The sequence below is a fragment of the Mesoplodon bidens genome (genome assembly GCF_964165515.1).
Source record: "Mesoplodon bidens genome assembly, chromosome: 13".
Lineage (NCBI taxonomy): Eukaryota > Metazoa > Chordata > Mammalia > Artiodactyla > Ziphiidae > Mesoplodon > Mesoplodon bidens.
Genome location: NC_138169.1, coordinates 8,279,680 through 8,303,626, shown reverse-complemented (window position 1 = coordinate 8,303,626; position 23,947 = coordinate 8,279,680). Strand labels below are relative to the sequence as shown.

The following is a 23,947-nucleotide window of genomic DNA, read 5'->3' as shown; positions in this document are numbered from 1 at the left end:
ACCTGAATGAATGAGGAAAGAAAATGAATTAACTAGATAGAGTTCACCATGTCCTGGTCGCGGCCAGCGCTTGGGTGGGACCGGGAAGCCTTCCGTCTTTATACCTCCCCTCCCACCATGGGACCGCGTGTTCCCGCAGTGTGGGGCTTCCGGTGACCACGCCCCGCCGACAAACCACGCCCCTCGTTTTTCCAGGCTTCCGCGAAAGGCCGCGGTGTTTTGGCCCGCGGGCGGAGCCGTAGGTGCAGTCTACGCGGGCGTCCGCGGTCGGGAAGCCGGCCGTCCGGGCTCCCGGGCAGAGGTTCACGATGTCGGAGAAGGAAACGAGGCAGAGCGGAGGCTCCCCGGAGGCCAGCGGGGTGACTGTCAGCGACATACAGGAACTAATACGGCGCAAGGAGGAGATCGAGGCTCAAATCAAAGCCAATTATGACTTGCTGGAGAGCGTGAGTGTGGGCACGGGGCTCCCGGGCGGGCGTGGGAGGCGCCCGGAGGCCTTCCCGACCCGGCCCCTAGACCCGGCGGGGGAACTGAGAGACCCGGGCGGCCTCCGCTTGAGCTCTCAGCTGTGGATCTCTCCCTCCCTGGGAGGCCCAAGGCGCCGCAATTGCGGCCTCTGTGGGCAGCAGGCAGTGAGGCAAACAACGTGAATAACTAAGAACAGTTAGAATTGATGTTCTTGCAGGTATTTGTGGAATTCTTGTTGGGTGCTGGGCGCAGTTGTTAAGCGCTTGACATTGGTTAACTCGTTTAATCCTCCCAACAACACTTTGAGGTGAGTTCTGTCATTTCCCCCATTTTAGGGATGGGGCAACAGAGGCATTACTTAAACCTGCCTCAAGCCAGAGGGCCAGTAAGTTTGCAGAGGCAGGTGATAATCACCTCTATCATCAGTCCTTGTTGAACGGTTACCAGATGTCCTGTGCTTTACTAACCACTTTACCTCAGAGCTTCTTAAGCTTTAGTGTGTATGCGAATCACCTGGAGAGCTTGTTAAAATTCAGATTCTGTTGGCGGACAGGTGTGTGGGAGCAGCTACTGCATTTCTAGCAAATTCCCAGCGATGCTGATGGCACTGGTCTAAGAACCCAGCTTTGAGTGACAGGAAAGGCTCGTTATCCTTATTGTATAAGGAGGAAACTGAGGCCCAGAGTGGGTCAAATCCTTGCCTAGGGTCAGGTAGGTTGGAAGTGGCAGTGGTGGGACTAGTTCTTAGGTCTCTCTGGCTCCAAAACGGATACAGTTTTTCTTAAGCCACCTAGTGTAAAACCACAAATCAATTTGCCGGGGAAGAGTAAATGAATTACATTCTATGTAGGGCGGATGGAATGCATTTTAGGTGATGGGAGTAAGATGAAGTATCATATGGAGGTCAGGGTACCATTTTACTGGGTGCTGACTATGTGCCTGAAGGGGGCCGGTTTATGTATGTGTTATATCGTGGAATCCTCTCAACTACTCTGTGAAGTTGGTTTGTTACCCTGAGGTTCAGAAAGGGGAAGTCACTTGTTCAGAGTCCCAAAGTGGGATTCAGATCTTATGCCTGTTGAACCCAGAATCTGGGCTTTCAAGTGTTGTGCCAGCAATTTCTCACACCTTAGTTACTTTGCTACTGCAGGCAGGATACGCTCTATCTGTATACCTCCTGTACTGTTACTCCCTTGATATTTTTCAAGTTGCCTCACTTTTTTACTTAGATAGTTTTATTTATTTATTTATTTATTTATTTTATTTTATTTTTTTCGGTACGCGGGCCTCTCACCGCTGTGGCCTCTCCCGTTATGGAGCACAGGCTCCAGACGCGCAGGCCCAGCGGCCACCGGCTCACGGGCCCAGCCGCTCCGCGGCATGTGGGATCCTCCCGGACCGGGGCACGAACCCGCCTCCCCCGCATCGGCAGGCGGACTCTCAACCACTGCGCCACCAGGGAAGCCCGATAGTTTTGTTTTTAAAGGAAATCTTATAACTTCACAGCATATGAAAAAATGAGACTCTCTTTCCTTAAATATAAGATAAAAGTGTATATCAAGGTGATCCATCCAACGCTCTGTAACCTGATAAATGGATAACTGAAATGTGGTCTATCCATACAACGGGATATTAGCCAATAAAAAGGAATGAAGTGCTGCCACAGGGCTACAAAAGTGCATGAACCTTGAAAACATGCTAAGTGAAAGAAGTGAATCACAAAAAACCACACATTTTATAATTCAGTTTATATAGAATATCCAGAATAGGTAAATCCATAGACAGAAGGTAGATTAGTAGTTGCCAGGGGCTGAGGGGAGGTGGGAATGGGAGTGACTGCTAGTGGGTCTTGGGTTTCTTTTTGGAGGGTGATGGAAATGTTCTAAAATTGATTGTGGTGATGGTTTTATAACTCTGAATATTCTAAAAACCATTGAATTGTACACTTTAAATGAGTGGATTGTATGGTGTGTGAATTGTATCTTGATAAAGCTGTTAAAAACAAAATGGAGAGGCCCAGAGATAACAAGTGATCTGGAGGTGATACAAAGACCAGCACCAAATGGAGACTTTCTCCCTGATTATTGAAGGCTTGAAAATAATTAGAAAGGGAATGGGTTATTTAATGCCCTGTGTGTGAGTTGCCAGTGGTGTGGGTCCCAACTTTGGAAAGCAGTGTCTGTTGTGGTATTGACTTGGAGAGGCCAGTCAACTCTTAGTCATCGTGGGCAGGCATGAGGCAGATACAGATATTTAGCCCCTGGCACATTTATACTGTATCTATAGAGAGTCCTGCGCTAAGAGAGTATACGAGACACCCTTCCCCATGAACAGGAAACAGTAGGTGTAACCCAGAGGCTTTCAGAGAGAAAAGGACAGACACGAATGGAATCCCTTCCACTAGCACGTGTGTACACTAGGCAGCTGGTCTCCGTGCTGATAATTACAGCCATCACTTATTACTTTCTATGTATATTAATTTCCTAGGGCCATCATAACGAATTACCACAGCTTGGTGGCTTAAAACAACAGAAATTTATTCTCTCACAGTTGTGGAGTCCAGAAGTGTGACATCAAGGTGTTGGCAGGTTTGATTTTTTCTGGGCGCTCTGAGGGAGAATCTGTTCCATGCCCCTCTCCTAGAGTCCGGTGGCTGCTGGCCATCCTTGGCTTGTAGCTGCATCACTCTAGTCCCTGCCTCTGTCTTCACATGGCCTTCTCTCTGTGTCTCTGTGTCCCAAATCTCCCCCTCCTTTATTTTATCAGGATACCCATCATTGGATTTAGGGCCCACCTTAAATCTAGGATGATCTCTTCTTGCTGATCCTTCACTTAATTATATCTGCAAAGATCCTTTTTCCAAGTAAGGTCACATTCACAGGTTCTGGGGTTTAGGACTTGGACGTATCTTTTGGGGGCTGCTGTTCACCACTCTGTGAATGTGCCTGGCACTCTGCTAAGCACCCTACCTAGGTCAGCTCGTTAATTCTCAGAACAGGTGGGAAGGGAGGTAAGTGCCATTATTCCCATTTTATAATTGCAGAAGCTGAGGCCCAGAGAGGTGAACCTCTTAACCAAGGTCATCCAGATTGTATGTGGCAGAATTGAGCTTGAAATCAAAGTCTGACTGAAAATCCCTGCTGTATGTCATATAACATGTTTCATTGCTTTTGTGCACCATGCTCTGACTTATGTAGGAAAAGACTTTAAAACATTAAAACAAGGGAATTCCCTGGCGGTCCAGTGGTTAGGACTCCGCGCTTTCACTGCCAAGGGCCCAGGTTCAATCCCTGATCAAGGAACTAAGATTCCACAAGCTGCGCAGCACAGCCGAAGAAATAAACAAACAAACATTAAAACAAATGTATTGTTTTCCATAGGGAATACATTGCTGTGGTCAAGATTCAAAATCTACAAAAGGATACATAATGGAAAGCCTCTCTCCCTCTGCTGTCCCCTAGCCTCCCCGTTCCTCTCCCCAGATGGCAGCTGGGGTTCCAGTTCAGTGTTCCTTCCAGGGATGAAAAGCCCGTTTGAAGGCCCCTTTACATCTCTTTTTATTTTCAGAAGAACCAAAGTCCTGCCTCACCTGGGTGCTCTTTGAGGTTTTTACTCCCCTCCAGCTTCCAAGGCCACCAGCCAGGTGTCAGCTGCCCACAGGAAGGAGGGTTTGGAGGAGTGGAGGAAGAGGCTGGCCTTGGGGATGATGCTCAAAGGAGTCTTTAGTTTTATCTGCACTGCTCTAACTTCAAAAAAGGAGAGTGGATTCATGCATTACTGGTGTTATTAAAAGTCAGTTAAAAAATGGTGCCCACCACAGGGAGCAGTCGTGAGAGGATGTGGGAAAGGACCCGGTCTGTGCCACGTGATCAATATATGGCCTCTGTCATTACTGTCACCTGTATTATGACTGCAGAGGAAGAGAGTCTGGAGAAAGAGGCCCGAGGACTTCATACCTGTGAAATCTTTTTGACCTCATTTCTTCCCTCCAGCAAAAAGGCATCGGGATGAATGAGCCACTGGTGGACTGCGAGGGCTACCCCCGGGCAGACGTGGACCTGTACCAAGTCCGAACCGCAAGGCACAACATCGTCTGTGAGTGACCCTCTCTGGGGATGTTCCCCCACCTTGTAGCAGGGGATGTTTAAGGAACACAGAGGAATCACCAGTGTTCCATATTATCTGCTTCCTTTGCTTCTGCCTTGATGGGATCATCTCATTGTCCCCATCGAGGGACTGAGTACTAAGGGAATGGGTTAGACTCTAGGGGTCTGTCTTTATGGTTTCATTTTTCATTTTGTTTTTAGGAACTTTGCTTCACTGCAGAAACTTTGATTGCAGTAACAGCAGAAACCCGAGTCAGATATTGCTTATGATCCCAATCAAATCAGTTAAGTCTTAGGAAATATGTTTAGCTGTTAATGATAGTGACCTAACTATGGTCACTCAAACAGAAAATAGCTCAGTTCCTCAGTAAAGACGTTTGGAGGTAGGCAGCGCAGGGCTGGTCATCAGAAACTCAGGCTCTGCCATCCTTAGGAAATTCATCCATCTTCAGGGTCACCATGTCCATGTTCCAGGCAGGAAGAAAGGGAAGGAAGAAGGTAGGAAGGGCACAAGCTCCTGTGCCAGCTGGCTCCCCTCCTGTAGAGGATCTGTCCTGCAAGTCCCACTCCCACCCGCTGCGTCAATTTCTGCTTTCCTCTCATAGGCTCCTCTGCCTGCAAGAAAGGTACCCCACAATGGGCATGTTGCTATCCTAAATAAAATCTCTTATTTATGTGTGTGTATATGTATTGTATGTATGTATACACGTATGTATTTATTGTCAAGGAACAGAGAGAATAGAGGTTGGGTAGTTTATTAGTCTTCTGTTTCTGCTGTAACAAATCATCACAGACTGAGTGGTTTAAAGCGTCACGAATTTATTATAGTTCTGGAAATGAGACATCCAAGTGGGTCTCACTGGACTAAAATCAAGGTGTCAGCAGGGCTGTGTTCCTTCTGGAGGCTCTAGGGAGAATCCATTTCCTTGTCTTTTCCAGCTTCTAGAAGCTGCCCACACTCCTTGACCCGCAGCCCCTTCCATCTTCAAAGCCAGCAGTCACATCTCTCCAGCTTCTGGGTTTGGCCTCACATCTCTTTCTCTCCCTCTCCTGCCTCCCTCTTTCACTTATAAAGACAGTTGTGATTACGTTGGGCCCACCACCTGGATAACCCAGGACAGTCTCCCCATCTCAGGGCCCTTAACTTAATCACACCTGCAAAGCCCCCTTTGCCATGTAAAGTAGCAAATTCACAGGTTCCGGGGATTTAGATGGGAACCTCTTTGGGGCCACTTTTCACGCTGCCACAGGTAGGCAACCAGCAGTCTCTACCACAAAGTCATATTAGAAGGGAATTTATCATCCACCATTCTCCCTTAATGACTTCTGTTTTACCTGTGAATCTTGACTCTATACAGCGTGCTTTGGTCTAAGGCCAGGTTTCTCAGTGAGAGTACAGGTAGCCCTGGGGTGAGACACAGTTGAAGATGCCAAAGTTTCCTCAAAGTCACACTATGATCATAGGACTTCTTAGAGCGTCACTTTTCCTTGAAGATGTTGGGAAAAGAAGCATGCCATTTTAATATTAAAACAAATAGGAAGATACAGAGTAGGGAAAAACCGTGTTAAGACAGTCAGACTGGAGGGAAATTTGGGGCTTTTGGCTAAACCCTTGGACGCCCCAGGGAAGTAGTCCACTTGCTCCCCAGTTAGGAGGATTCTGGGAGAAATTTGAGAAGCCCTAGCCCACAGTGTGAGGGCGGGCACTGACTTATTTTTTTCCAAATGGTTGGCCTGATGTTACAACACCATTTAGTCTGTTCTTTCTCCGTTAATTTGCAACACTAACAGTATTGCATATTAAATCTTTAGATGTGCTTATGTCTCTTTCTGGGCTTTTTGCTCTGTTGCATTGATCTCTCTTTTTGGGTGCTAATATCATGCCATCTTAATGACTTTAATATACGTAAGAGTCTGTTTGAGCGATTCCTTATTGGTCTTCTTTTGAAAAACTATTCTCACAAGTTTATTTTATTTAAAAAATAGACTTTAAAAAAATTTTTATTATTTATTTTTGGCTGCGTTGGGTCTTTGTTGCTGCGTGTGGCTTTCTCTAGTTGCGGTGAGCAGGGCCTACTCTTCGTTGTGGTGCGCGGGCTTCCCATTGCAGTGGCTTCTCTTGTTGCAGAGCTTGGGCTCTAGGCGTGCGGACTTCAGTAGTTGTGGCTCTCGGGCTCCAGAACGCAGGCTCAGTAGTTGTGGCTCATGGGCTCTAGAGCACAGGCGCAGTAGTTGTGGCACACAGGCTTAGTTGCTCCATGGCATGTGAGATCTTCCTGGACCAGGGCTCGAACCCCTGTCCCCTGCATTGGCAGGCGGATTCTTAAACACTGCACCATCAGGGAAGCCCTAAAAACTAGACTTTATTTTTTAGAACAGTTTTAGATTTACAGAAAAATTGGGAAAATAACACAGAGAGGTCCTGTATACTCTGTACCTAGTTTTCCCCATTACTAACATCTTCCCTTAATATGTTGCATTTGTTGTAATTGCAAGTGTGTTTTTTGAAATGTACTTTGGAAACATTTTGTTCCAGGAAAAAATTTTTTTTGAATTCTGATTAGAATTGCAGTATGTGGTGTATGAAGTCATTCATTCCTTTACCCAGCAGCAGTAGCTTGAGACTTCCTGTGTGCCAGGCCTCTCTGAAGGCTCTGGGGTCCTCGTGGAGCTTATCACGTGGGGGACCTTTTCTAGTCAGAGTGACCGTGTATTATACACCGACGCCATCTGACGTCTTCTCGCCCAGGTTCATGTCTTCATTTACTCAGGTCTGGGCTCCTTCTCGTGTCTGCACCCGTGGGTGGGGTGCTGGAGGCTCGTCATGCCTGAGGGCCTCGCCTGTCCTCCACAGTGCCAGGAGCAGGGGAGGAAGGTCAGGCAGCCTCGCGCCCCCACCGTCCAAGGTGTCTGGAAAGTCTGTGGCCTGTGGATGCTAGACGTGGACTGGCAGGCAACGCTGGTTTGTTCAGGCTTCTGGACCTCTTCACAGGGAACTGGCTTTTTTTTTTTTTGATGTGGACCTTTTTTTTTTTTTTTTTTTTTTTGCGGTACGCAGGCCTCTCACCGTTGTGGCCTCTCCCGCTGCGGAGCACAGGCTCCGGACGCGCAGGCTCAGCGGCCATGGCTCACGGGCCCAGCCGCTCTGTGGCATGTGGGATCCTCCCGGACCCGGGCACGAACCCGTGTCCCCTGCATCGGCAGGCGGACTCTCAACCACTGCGCCACCACGGAAGCCCGATGTGGACCATTTTTTAAAAGTCTTTATTTAATTTGTTACAATATTGCTTCTGTTTTATGTTTTGGTTTTTTGGCCACGAGGCATGTGGGATCTTAGCTCCCTGAGCAGGGATCAGACCTGCACCCCCTGCGTTGGAAGGTGAAGTCTTAACCACTGGACCACCAGGGAAGTCCTGGGGAACTGGTTTGAATGAGGTGCCGAATCCAGAGCCGTAGAGGAAGTTGTCTTTTTTTTTTAATAAATTTATTTATTTAATTTATTTATTTTTGGCTGCTTTGGGTCTTCATTGCTGCGCGTGTGGGCTTTCTCTAATCGCAGAGAGTGGGGGGCTACTCTTCATTGAGGTGCACGCGGGCTTCAGTAGATGTGCTCGCCGGCTCTAGAGCGCAGGCGCATGGGCTTAGTTGCTCCACAGCATGTGGGATCTTCCCGGACCAGGGCTCGAACCCATGTCCCCTGCATTGGCAGGCAGATTCTTAACCACTGTGCCACCAGGGAAGCCCGAGGAAGTTGTCTTGAGGTTAAAAAAAAAGAAAAGTTAACCCAGATCCCAGCCACTCCGGTGGCCCGGCCTGCAGAGGTGACTTGCTTGGCCCACACAGTCCTTCTCAACATCCTGAGTTAACCGTCAGTACTGAAAAAAAATCTGAAGGTTTCATCCCCAAACTCCTAATTTCCAGCTTTTCTCCCTGTTGCCTCTCCCAGACTGAGTATCACCAGTCACATGTTGGTTGACTTGGCATCATTTTTTCTTGTAGAGGCATTACAAGAAAAGCGAAATCCTTCTTAGCCCCAGCCTGCTTTACTTGTGTTTGCCCCTTGTGAGCGTTTGAGTTTGTGGCCACGGATTCACCTGGTCAGTTCCCTCCTTCTGCTCACCTTTCAAGTCTCAGCTGAAACGGTGCTGCCTTTGGGGAGCCTTCCCTGATCTCCTAGTCATCGAAGTCATCAGGTGTCATTGTAATCACTTGTCCCACAGCTGCTTTCCTTGCAGGACTGTAAGTTTCATGAGGGCAGCCCCTCTGTCGTGTTCACAGATAGGTCCTCAGCTTCTAGCACAATGTCTGGCATATAATAAGTGCTCGTTAAATAGTCAGTGAATGAACGTGTGGGTCTTGTGTCCTCAGCTGTCTTCTCAGCCCCTGACACGGTGCTCTCCTCCAGGCTTGCAGAACGATCACAAGGCGGTGATGAAGCAGGTGGAGGAGGCCCTGCACCAGCTGCATGCTCGCGACAAGGAGAAGCAGGCCCGGGACCTGGCCGAGGCCCGCAGGGAGGCCATGAGCCATGGCCTGGGCCAGAACCAGGACCTCAGCCCTGCTCAGGCCTTCGCCATAGTGAACAGCATCAGCCCCGGCTCCCCTGCCAGCATCGCAGTAAGCCAGGGCCTGGCCCCCTAAATCCACACCCCGAGGGTGCCTTGGGGCAGGGTTGGGGGTGGGAGGCTGTGGACAGACAGACCCACGCTCTCGCCAGTGCAGCAGACGCCGATGAAGGCCCGCTGCAGCCCAGCAGGAGTCAGCCCCTGCTGCCCACTCAACTAGCTGCAGGGAGACCCTGGGACACAGGGTGAAGGTGATAGATGTCCCCAGAGAGGGAAAGAGGCTCTCTTCTCAGGGCCAATTTTAGCTGGGCGTTGAGTAATGGACACGAGAATGACAACAATAGCTGCCACTTGCTGAGCCCTCGCTTTGCACCACGTGTCCTGCCAAGTGAGTTATAGCTTACCTGGTGTCTTTAGAAAAGTTTTAACAGCTTTATTGGGATATAATTCACGTACCATAACTTTAACCCTTTTAAGGTACATATATGATTCAGTAGCTTTTAGTGTATTAACAATCAATTTTAGAATATTTTCATTATCCCAAAAAGAAAACCCAGTGTCAATTCGCCGTTACGCCTCAACCCCCCCAGACCCCCAGCCCCTGGCAACCACCGGTCTGCTTTCTGTCTCTCTGAATTTGCTTATTTTGGACATGTCATATATATGTAAATGGAATCATATAATATGTGGTCCTCTGTGACTGGCTTCCTCCTCTTAGTATCATGTTCTCAAGGTCCAGCCATGTCGGAGCACATATCTCAACTTCATTCCTTTTTAAATTTTTTTTTAAATTTTATTTTTTATTAAAAAAATTTTTTTTATTGGAGTATAGTTGATTTACAATGTTGTGTTAGTTTCAGGTGTACAGCAAAGTGAATCAATTATACATATACACATGTACATATATCCACTCTTTTTTCCTTTTTTTCAGATTCTTTTCCCATGTAGGCCATTACAGAGTATTGAGTAGAGTTCCCTGTGCTGTATAGAAGGTTCTTATTAGTTATCTGTTTTATATATAGTTGTGTGTATGTCAGCCCCAATGTCCCAATTTATCCCTCCCTCATGTTCATTCCTTTTTACTGCTGAGTTTAATGTGCTGTCTGGATAGACCACACTTCGTTTATCCATTCCTCAGTTTCCATTTTTTGGCCATTATGAATAATGCTACCGTGAACATGATGCACAAATTTTTATGTGTACCTGCATTTTTGGTTGTTGTTGTTGTTCAGCCTTAGTCTAGTCTTTTTCTGAATTTTATTTTGTTTATTTATTATTTATACAGCAGGTTCTTCTTAGTTATCCATTTTATACTTATTAGTGGATACATGTCAATCCCAATCTCCCAATTCAACGCACCATCCTCCACCACTTTCCCCCCTTGGTGTATGTGGACCTGCATGTAATATTTAATCCCACAGCCGTTCTCTGGGGTAGGTACTAATCTACCCCATTTCACCCGTGAGGAAAAGCCTCAAAGACCTGAAGTACCTCGTGCCAGGACGCACAGCTTCTAGAAGGTGGACCTGGGCCCTGCCAGTCGTGTTTAGTGATCACAAAACTGCAGGTTACACACAAGCTCTGTTTTATTCACCACTGTGTGCACAGCATCTGGCACAGAGCTGTCGTCCGCCTGCGACGAGTATTTGTTGAAGGGATGGGTGAATTGTGATCTGTGCTCTTAGAGTGACAGGATCACTCTAGTCCTGGGTCAGTGTTGTGCCCGTGGCTGCTTGCCTGGGGGCTTTTAGGGCCAATGCGTCTAAATTCTGACCCCTGAACAAAATAGGCCAGATGGGCCTGCCTCTACTTGCCCCCAAACCTGGGTCAGAACCCCAGAGAGCTTTTCCCCATTTTCCTCCAGGCCTATACAACTGCCAGCTTTTCTCAGACACTGGGCAGACCTGGCTACCTTTTATTAGATCTGCCCCTGGAGGAACCCCCGGAGGAGGTGGCCCAGTTATCCACCGCCCCTCCCTGCCTGAGGTATCTAAATCCCAGCCTCTTTGCATCGCACCTGCTCTTCTCCGCTGTAGGAAACACGCTTATTAAATTGGGAACGTATGGGAGGGTAAAGAACACCAGAAGAACATTGAACCTCTAGCCTGATTTTCTGCTTTCCCTTCTCTCCTTAGGGTCTGCAAGTGGATGACGAGATAGTGGAGTTTGGCTCTGTGAACACCCAAAACTTCCAGTCGCTGCAGAACATTGGCAGTGTGGTCCAGCACAGTGAGGGGGTGAGTTGGAGGTATTACGTGGCATCTGACCAATAACCCTGGAATTGCCGGGGCCAGGAAACGTGGCCGGGGCCTTTGACAGCTGCCCTCAGAGTGCTGTTTCTCAGGCACAGTCCCCGCTCAGGGCCTTCGCATTTGCTGTTCCCTCTGCCTAGAATGCTAATCTTCTTCCCTTACCCCCTCACCTTCCTTCCTTCCCTCCCTCCTCTTGTACAAATGCCACCTTCTCAGTGAGGCCTTTCCAGCCACCCTGTCTAAAATACCCCTCTCCTGCTTCCTACCCCCGTTTTCATTTAACAAGGTTTCTTAGAGATCTCTTCATCTGGGCACACACCTCGCTCTTTTTCACTGCTGCATAGTACTCCATGGTATGAAAGGATAGAAGTTTGTCCACCCGCTGCCTTATCAGTGGACGTCTTGTTCATTTCCAGTTTTATGCCAGTGTGAATAGTCGTGCATACTTGTTCACAACTGTGCACACCTGGAAGTAGAATTACAAGCTCTCAGCAGATGCACACTTAAGATTTTAATAGGTAATTTGAAAAAGTTTTACGCATTTGTAACCTGGTCAACAGTATGTGAGTCCAGTCGTCCCTCAGTATCCACAGGGGATTGGTTTCAGGACCAGTGTAGATACCAGAGTCTGTAGATGCTCAAGTCCCATGGTTGGCCCTCCGTATCCACGGATTGTGCAGTATTGTATTTATTGAAAAAAATTCACATGTAAGCGAACCTAAGCAGTTGAAACTCATGTTGTTCAAGGGTCAACTGTGTATCATATCATCAGCAGTACTCTATTATTGATCTTTTAATAACTTTGCTAAAATGCCATCTTGTTTTAATTTGTATTTTCCTGATGACCAGTGAGATTAAGTACCATTTCTATGAATTGTCTATTAGTCTTTTTTCCCACTTATTTTCTATTGGGTTATTTGTCCTTTTTAAAAATTGATTTGTAGGAACTCTTTCTATATTCTCTATATTAAATCTTTGCCTGTTTACACATTGCATATGTCTCTCCTGATTAGCTCCTTTTCTTTTAACTTTCTTTATGGTAACTGATTACTTGAAAGTTTTTTTTAATTCACTTAGATATCCATTTTGTTAAATTTATTAATATTATAGGGCTCTTTGCTGCCAAAACCATACCTGAGAATTAAAATAAAGAAATACAGTACAGTGCATAATAGTGTAGTACTGTTCAAACAGTAGTATTTTAGAACTTGATTTGTGTGCCTTTTGATAATTTCATTCCTTAAAGATATAATAAAAGTTGAAATTCAAAATGGGCTGCAGCCTTCTAGTTTGTGGCAGAATATGCCATTAAAAAACACTTCCACGTAACCATCTCATCTTGTTTCTCAGTAACGTAACCCCAACAAAATTTTTTTGGCAAAGATCCATACTTTGCAGGAGAAATATGGGGCTCAAAGTCCAGAGAAATTACTAAAGTTTTTGGTTCCCAAATGAAATCTTCAGTTCAACCGACAATTCTTGGTTTGTCTTGCACCCACTCAGCCCCCACTTGGCCACACTGCTCATCCATGTGTAACTCATCAGAAGGCAGGCATCAGGCCAAGAAACAGTTGGCCAGTGTTGGCGCCCTGCTAGAGGTCAGGCCCTCATTTCTGCACTGACTGACACCTTCATCAAATCTGTACTTATGCGGAAGTTTAGAATTTTGATTTTGTCAAATTCATCAGTTTTTTGCTTTATGGCTTTGGCATTTTGTGTCTTCTTAAAGAAATTCTTCTAGTACTTTTGTCTTTGGCTTTTCTTTAATCCATCTGGAATGTATGTTTTATTATTATTATTATTTATTTATTATTATTTTTTTGGCCACACTGTGCAGCTTGCAGGATCTTAGTTCCCTGACCAGGGATCAAACCTGGGCCCCCTACAGTGGAAGCTTGGAGTCCTAACAACTGGACTGCCAGGGAGTTCCCTATTATTGTTTTTTATAACAGTTTAATTGACGTACAATTCACATACCTTATAGGTCATCCATTTAAAGTGCATAATCCAGTCGTTTTTAGTCTATTCATAGAGTTGTGCAACCATCACCACAATCAATTTTAGAACATTTTCATCACCTCAAAAAGCCTTGTACCTATTAGCAGTCACTCCCTATTCCCCCCATATATACCAGCCCCTGGCAACCACTAAACTACTTTCTGCCTCTATGGACTTGCTTATTCTGGACATTTCATATAAATGGGATCATACAATACGTGGTATTTTATGACTACTTTCACTTAGCATAGTGTTTTCAGGGTTCATCCATGTTGTAGCATGTGTCAGGAACTCATTCCTTTTTTTAAAAATAAATTTATTTACTTATGTATTTATTTTTGGCTGCGTTGTGTCTTCCTCGCTGCGCGCAGGCTTTCTCTAGTTGCGGCGAGCGAGGGCTACTCTTCGTTGCGGTGTGCGGGCTTCTTATTGCGGTGGCTTCTCTTGTTGCAGACCATGGGCTCTAGGGGTGAAGGCTAAAGTAGTTGTGGCATGCGGGCTCTAGAACGCAGGCTCAGTAGTTGGGGCACACAGGCTTAGTTGCTCCGCGGCATGTGCGATCTTCCTGGACCAGGGCTCCATCCCGTGTCCCCTGCATTGGCAGGCGGATTCTTTTTTTTTTTTTTAATGGACCGAATTATTTAATTAGGTTCTTTGTAAGAAGTTTAGAACACTACTTTGTGAGGATAAATTCCGTTTGTAAGAGCAAACACAGAGCGGAGGTAGCCCTGGAGTTGAGGAACAGCTTTGATTCTTCGCAGAATTTGTGAGTCCACAGCTTTCTGATCAACCTTCCGCTGCTCTGTAATCTCGTATTTCTCTCTCTCTCTCTGTTGAAGATCTCACCTTCCTGGTGCCTGGGCTTACGCAGTTTCTTCTTCTTGAAGTAAGCATCAGTAAGATGTTCTGGGATTTTCACACCACTGATATCAATTTTGGTGGAAGTGGCAATGACAAATTTCTGGTGTGTTCTCCGCAGAGGAACTCGATTGACGGACAGAGGCCCAGTCACAAGTAGCAAAGCCACTGCTCAGCTGCTTCAGGAAGATGACCCTCTTGCCTTTGTGGTGCCCAGTGAGGATAATCAGAGTGGTCCCAGGAGTGATGCTAGTGCGCAGTTTTCTCACAGGCTTACTGAAGGGTTTTTTGCCGTGACTCAACAGCTTTCGAGGCACGTCTTCCGTAGGATGATACCTAGGCATTTTGCGAAGGTTAACCACCCGGGTACCACCATTCTTGTCACCGCCACCTGGTTTTGTGACAGTAGAAGAACCGTCACCTTCTTTTTCTTTTCCACCTTGGATTTCGCTGCCGAATACTTCCTCTTGTACAAGGCCGTTCTGGAATACATAGCCGATCGGGAATATCTGCCAATGCCTCTGACCAGGACAGGGTTTCGGCTGCAGTGGGGCTTCCCCTTCTTAACCTGCTTCACCCTTTTAACCTTGCCACCAGCATCAGCCTTCTTGGCTTCAGGTTTTTTCTCCTTAGTATCTGGCTTCTCAGCCTTTTCACCCGCCATCTTGCAAGATGGGAAAAAAAAGGCAGGTGGATTCTTAATCACCACGCCACCAGGGAATCCCAGGACTTCATTCTTTTTTATGACCGAATAATATCCCGTTGTATGGATAGACCATATTTTCTTTATCCATTCATCAGTTGATGAATATTTAGGTTGTTTCCACTTTTTCGCTATTATTACAGAGTAATACTTCTGTGAACATTCTGTGTCAGTTTGTGTGTGGTCATATGTTTTCATTTCTCTTGGGTTTATAGCTCATCTGAAATTAGTTCTTCTGAATGGTGTGAGGCAGGGCACCACACTTAATGTTTTTCCCCAAATGGACAGTAGTTGTCCCAACACCATTTACTGAAAAGTTAGTACTTTACCCACTCATTTATATTGCCACCTCTGTTATGTAATTCTTATGTGTGCGATTCTTTATTCTGTTTCTTTGTTTGTTTGGAGCCTTTCTGGGTTCCCCGGAACAAATCCATTTGTTCCTGCTCTGCTTCCAGTAAACCCCTGGCCATAAAGGGTGTATTGTTTGTCTATTGGTGAGTGAGAAATCACCCCAGAGCTTTAACAGCTTGAAGCATCAAGCATTTATTGTCTCATACAGTTTGCGCGGTCAGGCAGTGTCCAGGAGACATGTAGCTGGGTGGTTTGGGCTCAGGGTCTCTCATGAGGGTGTGGTCAAGATATAAGCGGAGGCCGTAGGCATCTGAGGGCTTGACTGAGGTTAGAGAATCTGTTTCCAAGATCCCTCACTCACATGGCTGTTGGCAGGAGGCTTCAGTTCCTCATCACAAGGGCCTCTCCACAGTGCTGCTTGAGTGCCCCGCAGCGTGGTGGCTGACCTCCCCAAGAATGGGTGGTCCAAGTGAGAGCAGAGAGGAGTCAGCAGCGCCTGCTCTGACTCAGTCTCTGAAGATTCACACTCTCACTTCCACTTTATTCGTTAGAAGCGACGAAGTCCAGCCTACACTCAGAGGGAGGGGAATTAGGCTTTAGCTCTAGAAGGAAGGAATTTCAAAGAATTTCTCCTTGTGGCATGGTACCTTTGTTACCTCTTTACTGTCCCATCGTCATTTTAGTGAGATTTCTAGAGATGATGCAGATGTAGGTTCATTCTGTTATGTTTACCCAATTTTCAATCCTTCCTCCCCACCCCACCCCCAGCTTGCTAGTGTGTCATAGTTTACTCACATCTCTTGGGTACCTTGCTGCACACACTTTTTTTTTTTTTGCAGTACACGGGCCTCTCACTGTTGTGGCCTTTCCCGTTGCGGAGCACAGGCTCCGGACGCGCAGGCTCAGCGGCCATGGCTTACGGGCCCAGCCGCTCCACGGCATGTGGGATCCTCCTGGACCGGGGCACGAACCCGTGTCCCCTGCATCGGCAGGCGGACTCTCAACCACTGCACCACCAGGGAAGCCCCCTGCACACACTTCTAAACTTTGTAGTTGTCTGGGCTCATTGTTAGTGGTTTGCTTTGTAAATACGTCTTTTTTTTTTTTTCCTGGTAGAAGTAATACATACACATGATAAAAACAGAACCAAAGAACGTGGAATGAAAAACCTCCCTCTCCTCCAGGTGCATTTCCTGTCCTCCAAAGGCAGCCACTTTCCAACTGTGTGTCCTTCATACATCAGCACACAGAGCTACTGGTTGCTTTCATTAAGGTCTAATTGACCCACAGCAACATTCCCCCTTTTCAGTGTCCAGTACTGTGAATTTTTCAACTGTGTGTAGTTATGTAAATGTCACCACATGAAGATACAGAGCAGTTCTACAGCCCGAAATGACCTCATGCTTTTGTAGTTAAGCCCTCCCTGCACCCCCATCCCCCGTAAATCACTGATCTGTGCTCCATCCCTGTAGCTTTACCTTTTCCAGAATGTCATATAAGTGGAACTGCAGAGTATAAAGCCCTTTAAGTCTGGCTACTTTCACCCAGTGTCATGCATCTGCCGTTCTTCCACGTTGTCACGTCCATCTGTAGTTCATCCCTTTTCACTGCTGAGTAGTGCTCCACTGTGTAATGAGCCCCAGACTCTTCATCCATTTCCCAGTGTGGGGCATTTAGGTTGTTTTCCAGTTTTTGGTGATTACTCATAATAGCTACTGGTTTTTAATTTGTCTTTTCCAGTTAAATATATTCTTAGGCTCTTTATAGGCCTATAAATCCTTTTTTTTTTAAAAAAACTGAGGTATAACTGACAAATAACACGATATTAGTTTCAGGTGTACAGCAAAGTAATTCAATATTTGCATATATTGGGAAACGATTGCCATAGTAAGGCTAGTTAACGTCTGTCACCATACATAGTTACACATTTTTTTCTTGTGATGAAGACTGTGAAGATTTCCTCTTTAGCCACTGTCAGATATGCATAGAGTATTACCGTATACCAGAATGCACAGCGTGGTGACCATAGTTAATAATACTGTATAAGGCCTTCTTTACAAAAGTAGTCATTGAATGTTTTCTAACAACAGAACCTTTTCTTCAAGTGAAATTTCCTGGGGAATTCCAATATATCAAACAGATAAAAGCTGAGCTGCTGGGATAAGCTAGAGGGGGTGGGGGGACCTCACACCCTCAGGGCCCGGGGTGCTCCTGGAACCAGAGCCCAGCTTGAGAATCAGGGGTCTGGGTTTCCATGGTCTCTGCTCTGTGACTTAAAAGTTTTTAAAAACCCCACAGCATTCTATTGTTAGACTTTTAGGTACTTTCCAATTTTATGGGAACCTGTAAATTAACACTCTTGTAGACAAAGCTCTGTTTCCTTAGATAATTTTCTAAAGGTGAGTTTCTGGAATGCATATTTTCCAAGGAAAAAAACCTTAAATTAAAATAATTTTTCTTTATTATAAAAATAATGTGTATTTTATTCAGCCATAAAAAGGATTGGTGTACCGATATGCTATAACATTAACGAACCTTCAAAGGATTTCTGGTAAGTGAAAGGAGCCAAACAAAGGGCCACATATTTTATTTATTTAAATTTATTTATTTTATTTATTTATTTTTGGCTGCGTTGGGTCTTCATTGCTACATGTGGGCTTTCTCTAGTAGTGGCGAGCAGGGGCTACTCTTCGTTGCGGTGCACGGGCTTCTCATTGCGGTGGCTTCTCTTGTTGCAGAGCACGTGTGGGCTTCAGTAGTGTGGCATGCGGGCTCAGTAGTTGTGGCACAGGGACTTAGTTGCTCCGCAGCATGTGGGATCTTCACTGACCAGGGATTGAACCCGTGTCCCCTGCATTGGCAGGCGGATTCTTAACCACTGTGCCACCAGGGAAGTCCCAGAAAGGGCCACTTATTTTAGAATTCCGAAATGTCCAGAATAGGCAAATACACAGAAAACAGAGACAGAAAGCAGATTGGTGGTTGCCAGGGGCTGGGGGAGGAGGGAGTGGGGAGTGATTGCTAATGGGTATGGGGTTTCTTTTTGGGTGATGGAAATGCTCTGAAATTAGTTAGTGGTGATGGTTGGACAAGTCTCTGAATTATATACTTTAAAATGGTGAATTTATTGTATATGAATTATATTTCAATAATGAAAACAATGTGTTTTTATTGTGAAAAGGAAATCACACAATGCGAACGTATTTCAAGTAAGAATAAAAGTCCTGGATTTCTCCCTCCCTTGTAGTACCTTCCCTGCTCTGAGTCCTGGGCAAGGTGCAGGCGCTACAACAGGGAACAAAACAGGTCAACCAAGGGTCCGCGGGAACATTTTGGTGGGGGAGATGAGCATTAATCACATAATCACAGATATGTAATTGTACACTCCAATGAGTGCTATGAAGGGACAGTTCAAGGGGGCTAGGAGAGCCAATAGTGGGGTTCTGATGTAGTTTGAGGTTGAAGGAGAGTGTTCCTGAGGACGTGGCCTCTAAGTGCATTGAAGTTTATCAAGCCCGGCAGGGAGAGGAGCCCAGCAGCAGGGTCAGGGCCCTGAGGTGAGAGGATCAGAAAAGGCTGATTGGAACCCAGAGCAAGGACGAGGGGGAGGGGAGGAGGCTGGGCCCTTCTTCATTGTTCGCGAGCAGCAGTAGGGAGCTGTGCACTCTTCCAAGCTGGAGAATAACAGCTCTAAGCAGCTTCGTGCCTTGAAAAGATTCCTCCAGAGGCCAGGTAGAGAGCTGATTGGAGGGCTGACAGAGTTTTAGCAGCCAGGTCAAGAGATGATGGTGTCTGACGAATGGGCTGGAGGTGCAAGTGGGCAAATCAGAAAGAATTTAGGATGTGCCATAGGTAGAAACCCTCTGGATTTCTAGCTCTCCCAGGGCCATCATTTCCAGAACTGGAAGCACATCAGTGAAGCTCTCACACATTTTCTGGGTGTGAGTGTGTACGTCTACAGCAATTGCTTTTTGAAAAAGAAGTCACAACGAAGACCTGCTCTATGTACTGTTCTGGATGTTTCCCCCTTTGAAGGGATTTCCATGTTGGTACACATGTACCACATTCCCTGGCTTGGTTTCTCATCGTTCGTTTAACCAGCCCCCCAGCCTGGACATTTAAGCCGTTGCCAGTATTTGGCCACCACAAATAGTGGTGTCGTGAATATTCTTGTCTTGTGTGAGGGTTTCTGTCAGAGAGGTTTCTGGAAGTGGAATTACTGGGTTAAAGGCAATGCACATTTACCGATTTGATAGGTGTCGTCAAGGTGTCCTCCCAGAAGCTTGTGTTAGTTCATGTTCTCTCCAGCAGTGTGTGTGAGTGCTGATTTCTTGACCCCTCCCCAACTGTGTTATTGTCAGTCTTTTATTCTGTGACAATCGAGGTGAAAAATGGCGTCTTTTTTTTGTTTTTCATCATGCTTTATTTTTTCCGATTCAGAGATCCCATTGATAGATCTACCTTAATTTTTTTAAATTATGGTAAAATATACATAACATAGAATTTACCACTTTTAAGTGGCATTAAGTACATTCACATTGTTTGGCAGCCATCTCCACCACCGTCTCTAGAACTTTTTCATCTTCCCAAACTGAAACTCTACCCATTAAGCACTAACTACTCATTCCCATCTCCCCAGGGTTCTGGCAACCACTAATCTACTTTCTGTCTCTATGAATGTGACTGCTCTATATACAGCCCTCTAAGTGGAATCATACTATATTTGTCCTTTTGTGACTCACGTGTTTCACTTAGCATAACGTCTTCATGGTCCATCCAGGTTGTTACATGTGTCAGAATTTCCTTTTTAAGGCTGAATAATAGGGACTTCCCTGGTGGCACTGTGGTTGGGCATCCACCTGCCAATGCAGGGGACATGGGTTCGAGCCCTGGTCCGGGAAGATCCCACATGCCGTGGAGCTACTGAGCCCGTGTGCTACAACTACTGAAGCTCGCACACCTAGAGCCCGTGCTCCGCAACAAGAGAAGCCACCACAATGAGAAGCCCGCGCACCGCGACAAGGAGTAACCCCCGCTCACCGCAACTGGAGAAAGCCCATGTGCAGCAACGAAGACCCAATGCAGCCAAAAATAAATAAATTTATATTAAAAAAAGGCTGAAGAATATTCTGTTGTGTGTATATACTACATTTTGTTTATCCTGTAATCCATTGATGGCCACTGGGTTGCTTCTACCTTTTGGCTATAATGCTATTCACCATTTTGGTGAATAATGCTACTATGAAATGGGTATACAAATATCTGTTCGAGTCCCTGCTTTCCGTTCTTTGGGTATATACCCATATGTTTAATTGCAGGTTGATATAGTTATTCTATTTTCAATTTCTTAAAATATTTATTTATTTATTTATTTTGGCTGTGCTGGGTCTTTGTTGCTGTGCGCGGGCTTTCTCTAGTTGCAGCGAGAGGGGGCTACTCTTCATTGCAGTGTGCGGCCTTCTCATTGCGGTGGCTTCTCCTGTTGCGGAACGCGGGCTCTAGGCGCGTGGGCTTCAGTAGTTGTGGTTCGCAGGCTCTAGAGTGCAGGCTCAATAGTTGTGGCGCATGGGCTTAGTTGCTCCGTGGCGTGTGGGATCTTCCCGGACCAGGGCTCGAACCCGTGTCCCCTGCATTGGCAGGCGGATTCTTAACCACTGCGCCACTAGGGAAGCCCTGTTTTCAGTTTTTTGTTTTTTTTTTTTAGGTACGTGGGCCTCTCACTGTTGTGGCCTCTCCCGTTGTGGAGCACAGGCTCCGGACGCGCAGGCTCAGCGGCCATGGCTCACGGGCCTAGCTGCTGCGCGGCATGTGGGATCTTCCTGGACCGGGGCACGAACCCGTGTCCCCTGCATCGGCAGGCAGACTCTCAACCACTGCGCCACCAGGGAAGCCCCTATTTTCAGTTTTTTAAGGATTAGTCATGCTGTTTTCCATAGTGGCTGCACCATTTTACACTCCCACCAGCAATGTACAAGGGTTATGATTTCTCCACATCCTCAGTAACTCCTGTTATTTTCTGTTTTTTTTTTTTTTTTTTTTTTTTTTTGCAGTACACGGGCCTCTCACTGTCATGGCCTCTCCTGTTGCGGAGCACAGGCTCTGGACTCTCAGGCTCAGAGGCCATGGCTCACAGGCCCAGCCGCTCTGCGGCATGTGGGATCTTCCCAGACCGGGGCGTGAACCCGTGTCCCCTGCATCGGCAGGTGGACTCTCAACCACTGCGCCACCAGGGAAGCCCTGACAGTGTCCTTTGATGTACAGAAGTTTTTTAATTTGATGAATCTTGTTTTAATTTGTAATTTTCTTTGGTATATATTGTACCTACTTTAATTTTTTTGTTAAGGTAATACATACGCATAGTAAAGAAGAAATAATGGTACAGAAAGATATAAAAGTAAATGTCTTCTTCTGTTACTCCAAACTGCTAGTGCTTCTTTCTGGAAGTAACCACTGTTAACAGTTTATCTTCCAGAAAACTTTGTATGCACCAAGCAACACATATGTCTATTTATTTATTTAGATTAATTAATTAATTAATATTATTTTTGGCTGCGTTGGGTCTTTGTTGCTTCGCGCCGGCTTCCTCTAGTTGCGGCGAATGGGAGCTACTCTTTGTTGCAGTGCACGGGCTTCTCATTGCGTTGGCTTCTCTTGTTGCAGAGCATGGGCTCTAGGTGTGAGGGCTTCCGTAGTTGTAGCACGTGGGCTCAGTAGCTCCACGGCATGTGGGATGTTCCCAGACCAGGGCTCGAACCCATGTCCCCTGCATTGGCGGGAGGATTCTTAACCACTGTGCCACCAGGGAAGTCCTATGCCTATTTATTTATTTATTTATTGAATTTTTAGAGCTTTTATTATTTTTTTTATTATTTATTTTTAAATTATTATTATTTTTAAATTGAAGTATACTTGATTTACAACACATATGACCTTTTAGGACATATATTCTAATGGATTCATACTTTGCTGGTTTTGTTTTGTTTTTACTAAACAAACTGCTATTCACTATACTGTATTTGAACAATACCTTATTGAGGGATATTTTGGGTGTTTTCAGTTTTTGAAATTTATAAACAGTCCTGGGATAAATGCTTTGTTCATATATCATCTTGTACTTTTGCAGAATATATCTTATATGCACCTTTTAACGATGCTTTGTTGTTGCTGGGAGCAGTTGTGTTCTTCCAGGAAGATGGTACCAAATCTGTAGCCCCACTGCCTGCCCGCAGAGTGCCACGTCCTCCACATTCTCACCAGTTGTAGGAATTATGCCTAAAATAAGCATCCTTACTACCAGTCTGGTGGGTGGGACTTCCCTGGAGGTCTAGTGGTTAAGACTCCACGCCTCCACTGCAGGAGGTGTGTGTTTGATCCCTGGTGGGGGAACTAAGATCCCACATGCTGCGTGGCCAAAAAAAAATAAAAGGACATTATCTCAGCATTCTAGCCTGAATCTCTTTGAGTACTAAGGAGGTTGAACATAAAATGAGCTTATTTTCCTTTCAGAAGCCCCTGAATGTGACAGTGATCCGCAGAGGGGAGAAACACCAGCTTAGACTCGTGCCAACACGCTGGGCGGGAAAAGGACTGCTGGGGTAAAGTATCAGTGTCCATTCATTCACACTGTAGCGTGCACTGAATGTTTGCTGGACACAAAGCTGCGGGCAGGAGGTGGGGTTGTTGGGAAATGAAGGGAATTTCCAGACTGCCTGTAGCAACTCATGATAAATCCTTGTGGCGGGAATGAGATTCCAGGTATGGAGGTGGAGGGAGCCCTGGTCTCCCTGGTTCTTTTATTAACTGGACGTTTGCTTTGAAAGAATGAAAGCATGTAGGTGAAAAGCTCAGGACGGCTCACTTCTGATCTTCCTGAATGGAGCCACCAAACTTACACTGTTCCTTTTTTTTCCTTCCAGCTGCAACATTATTCCTTTGCAAAGATGATTGTCCCTGGGGAACAGAAACAGGAAAGCATATTCCCTTGCTCCAGACTTGGGTCTAGTGGGCATTTCCTCCTTCTCTTCTCTTCCTGAAGCTCAAGGATCTGGAAGAGGCTGGGAGCCTGAACTTCTAGGTGATGGAAACGCTGTGGCCTCCCAGTGTGATCTCTTGGGATTAACGCATTGTTAAAAACTAGATTTGTGTTTAGCATCTTTTGCAAATTTAGCCATGGCCCTAAATGGGAATCCTCTGGATTGTGAGCAGGTGGGCGGGAGTTATTCTGGTAGGTGCTGATGTGACTTTATTCTTCCAGAAATTTTGTTTTTTTCCCCCAAATAAACAGTTTTACAGTGTTGATATGAGCATGTTATCACCCCAGCTGAATTTCCTATGAACTTCTCAAACCAAAGCTCAGATGGGAGTTAGATCAGCCTCATGAAAGTTGGGCAGAATAAACTAACAATTGTACTGAAGTCAAGATTTGACCAACAACATCTCTGGGACATCATCCTTTAGTGAATGGGGGTTCCAAACGCTCAGGCTGCACCTGCGTTTGCACTGCAGCATTGCTGCTCTGGATACAGGATAATTGAATCTCCTGGGCCTGCCCTCGGATCAGCACTTTTGTAGACTGCTAAGGTGTGTTGACATTGCTGATGGGAACCAGCAGTGTGTGCAGAGCTGTCTTCTTGCAAATGCTGA

The 23,947-nt window shown here is 45.9% G+C and overlaps 1 protein-coding gene and 1 pseudogene across 3 annotated transcripts; one reads left to right on the top strand and one right to left on the bottom strand.

The window, feature by feature from the left end:
• Positions 1 to 206: 206 nt before the first annotated feature.
• PSMD9 (proteasome 26S subunit, non-ATPase 9) lies at positions 207 to 23,607 on the top strand. Of its 2 annotated transcripts, none has more exons than XM_081252930.1 (6): positions 207 to 446; positions 4,461 to 4,563; positions 8,980 to 9,191; positions 11,275 to 11,376; positions 22,814 to 22,899; positions 23,221 to 23,607. In XM_081252930.1, exons 1-6 carry the CDS (start codon positions 309 to 311, stop codon positions 23,246 to 23,248), a joined length of 669 nt encoding a protein of 222 aa, XP_081109056.1. In that variant the 5' UTR covers positions 207 to 308; the 3' UTR covers positions 23,249 to 23,607. The 2 variants fall into 2 exon arrangements, with proteins under 2 accessions (XP_081109056.1, XP_081109055.1); XM_081252929.1 differs by having other exon boundaries at positions 22,811 to 22,899.
• On the bottom strand, positions 13,999 to 14,985 carry LOC308627352 (large ribosomal subunit protein eL6-like; annotated as a pseudogene). Its single transcript has one exon. The product of its transcript is annotated as a large ribosomal subunit protein eL6-like (transcript).
• Positions 23,608 to 23,947: the final 340 nt, after the last annotated feature.

Coding starts and splice junctions, on each gene's coding strand:
- PSMD9 (XM_081252929.1), top strand. CDS start 309: ATGTCGGAGAAGGAAACGAGGCAGAGCGGAGGCTCCCCGGAGGCCAGC. Junction 11,377..22,810: donor TGGTCCAGCACAGTGAGGGG/GTGAGTTGGAGG, acceptor TTTTCCTTTCAG/AAGCCCCTGAATGTGACAGT. Junction 22,900..23,220: donor GCGGGAAAAGGACTGCTGGG/GTAAAGTATCAG, acceptor TTTTCCTTCCAG/CTGCAACATTATTCCTTTGC.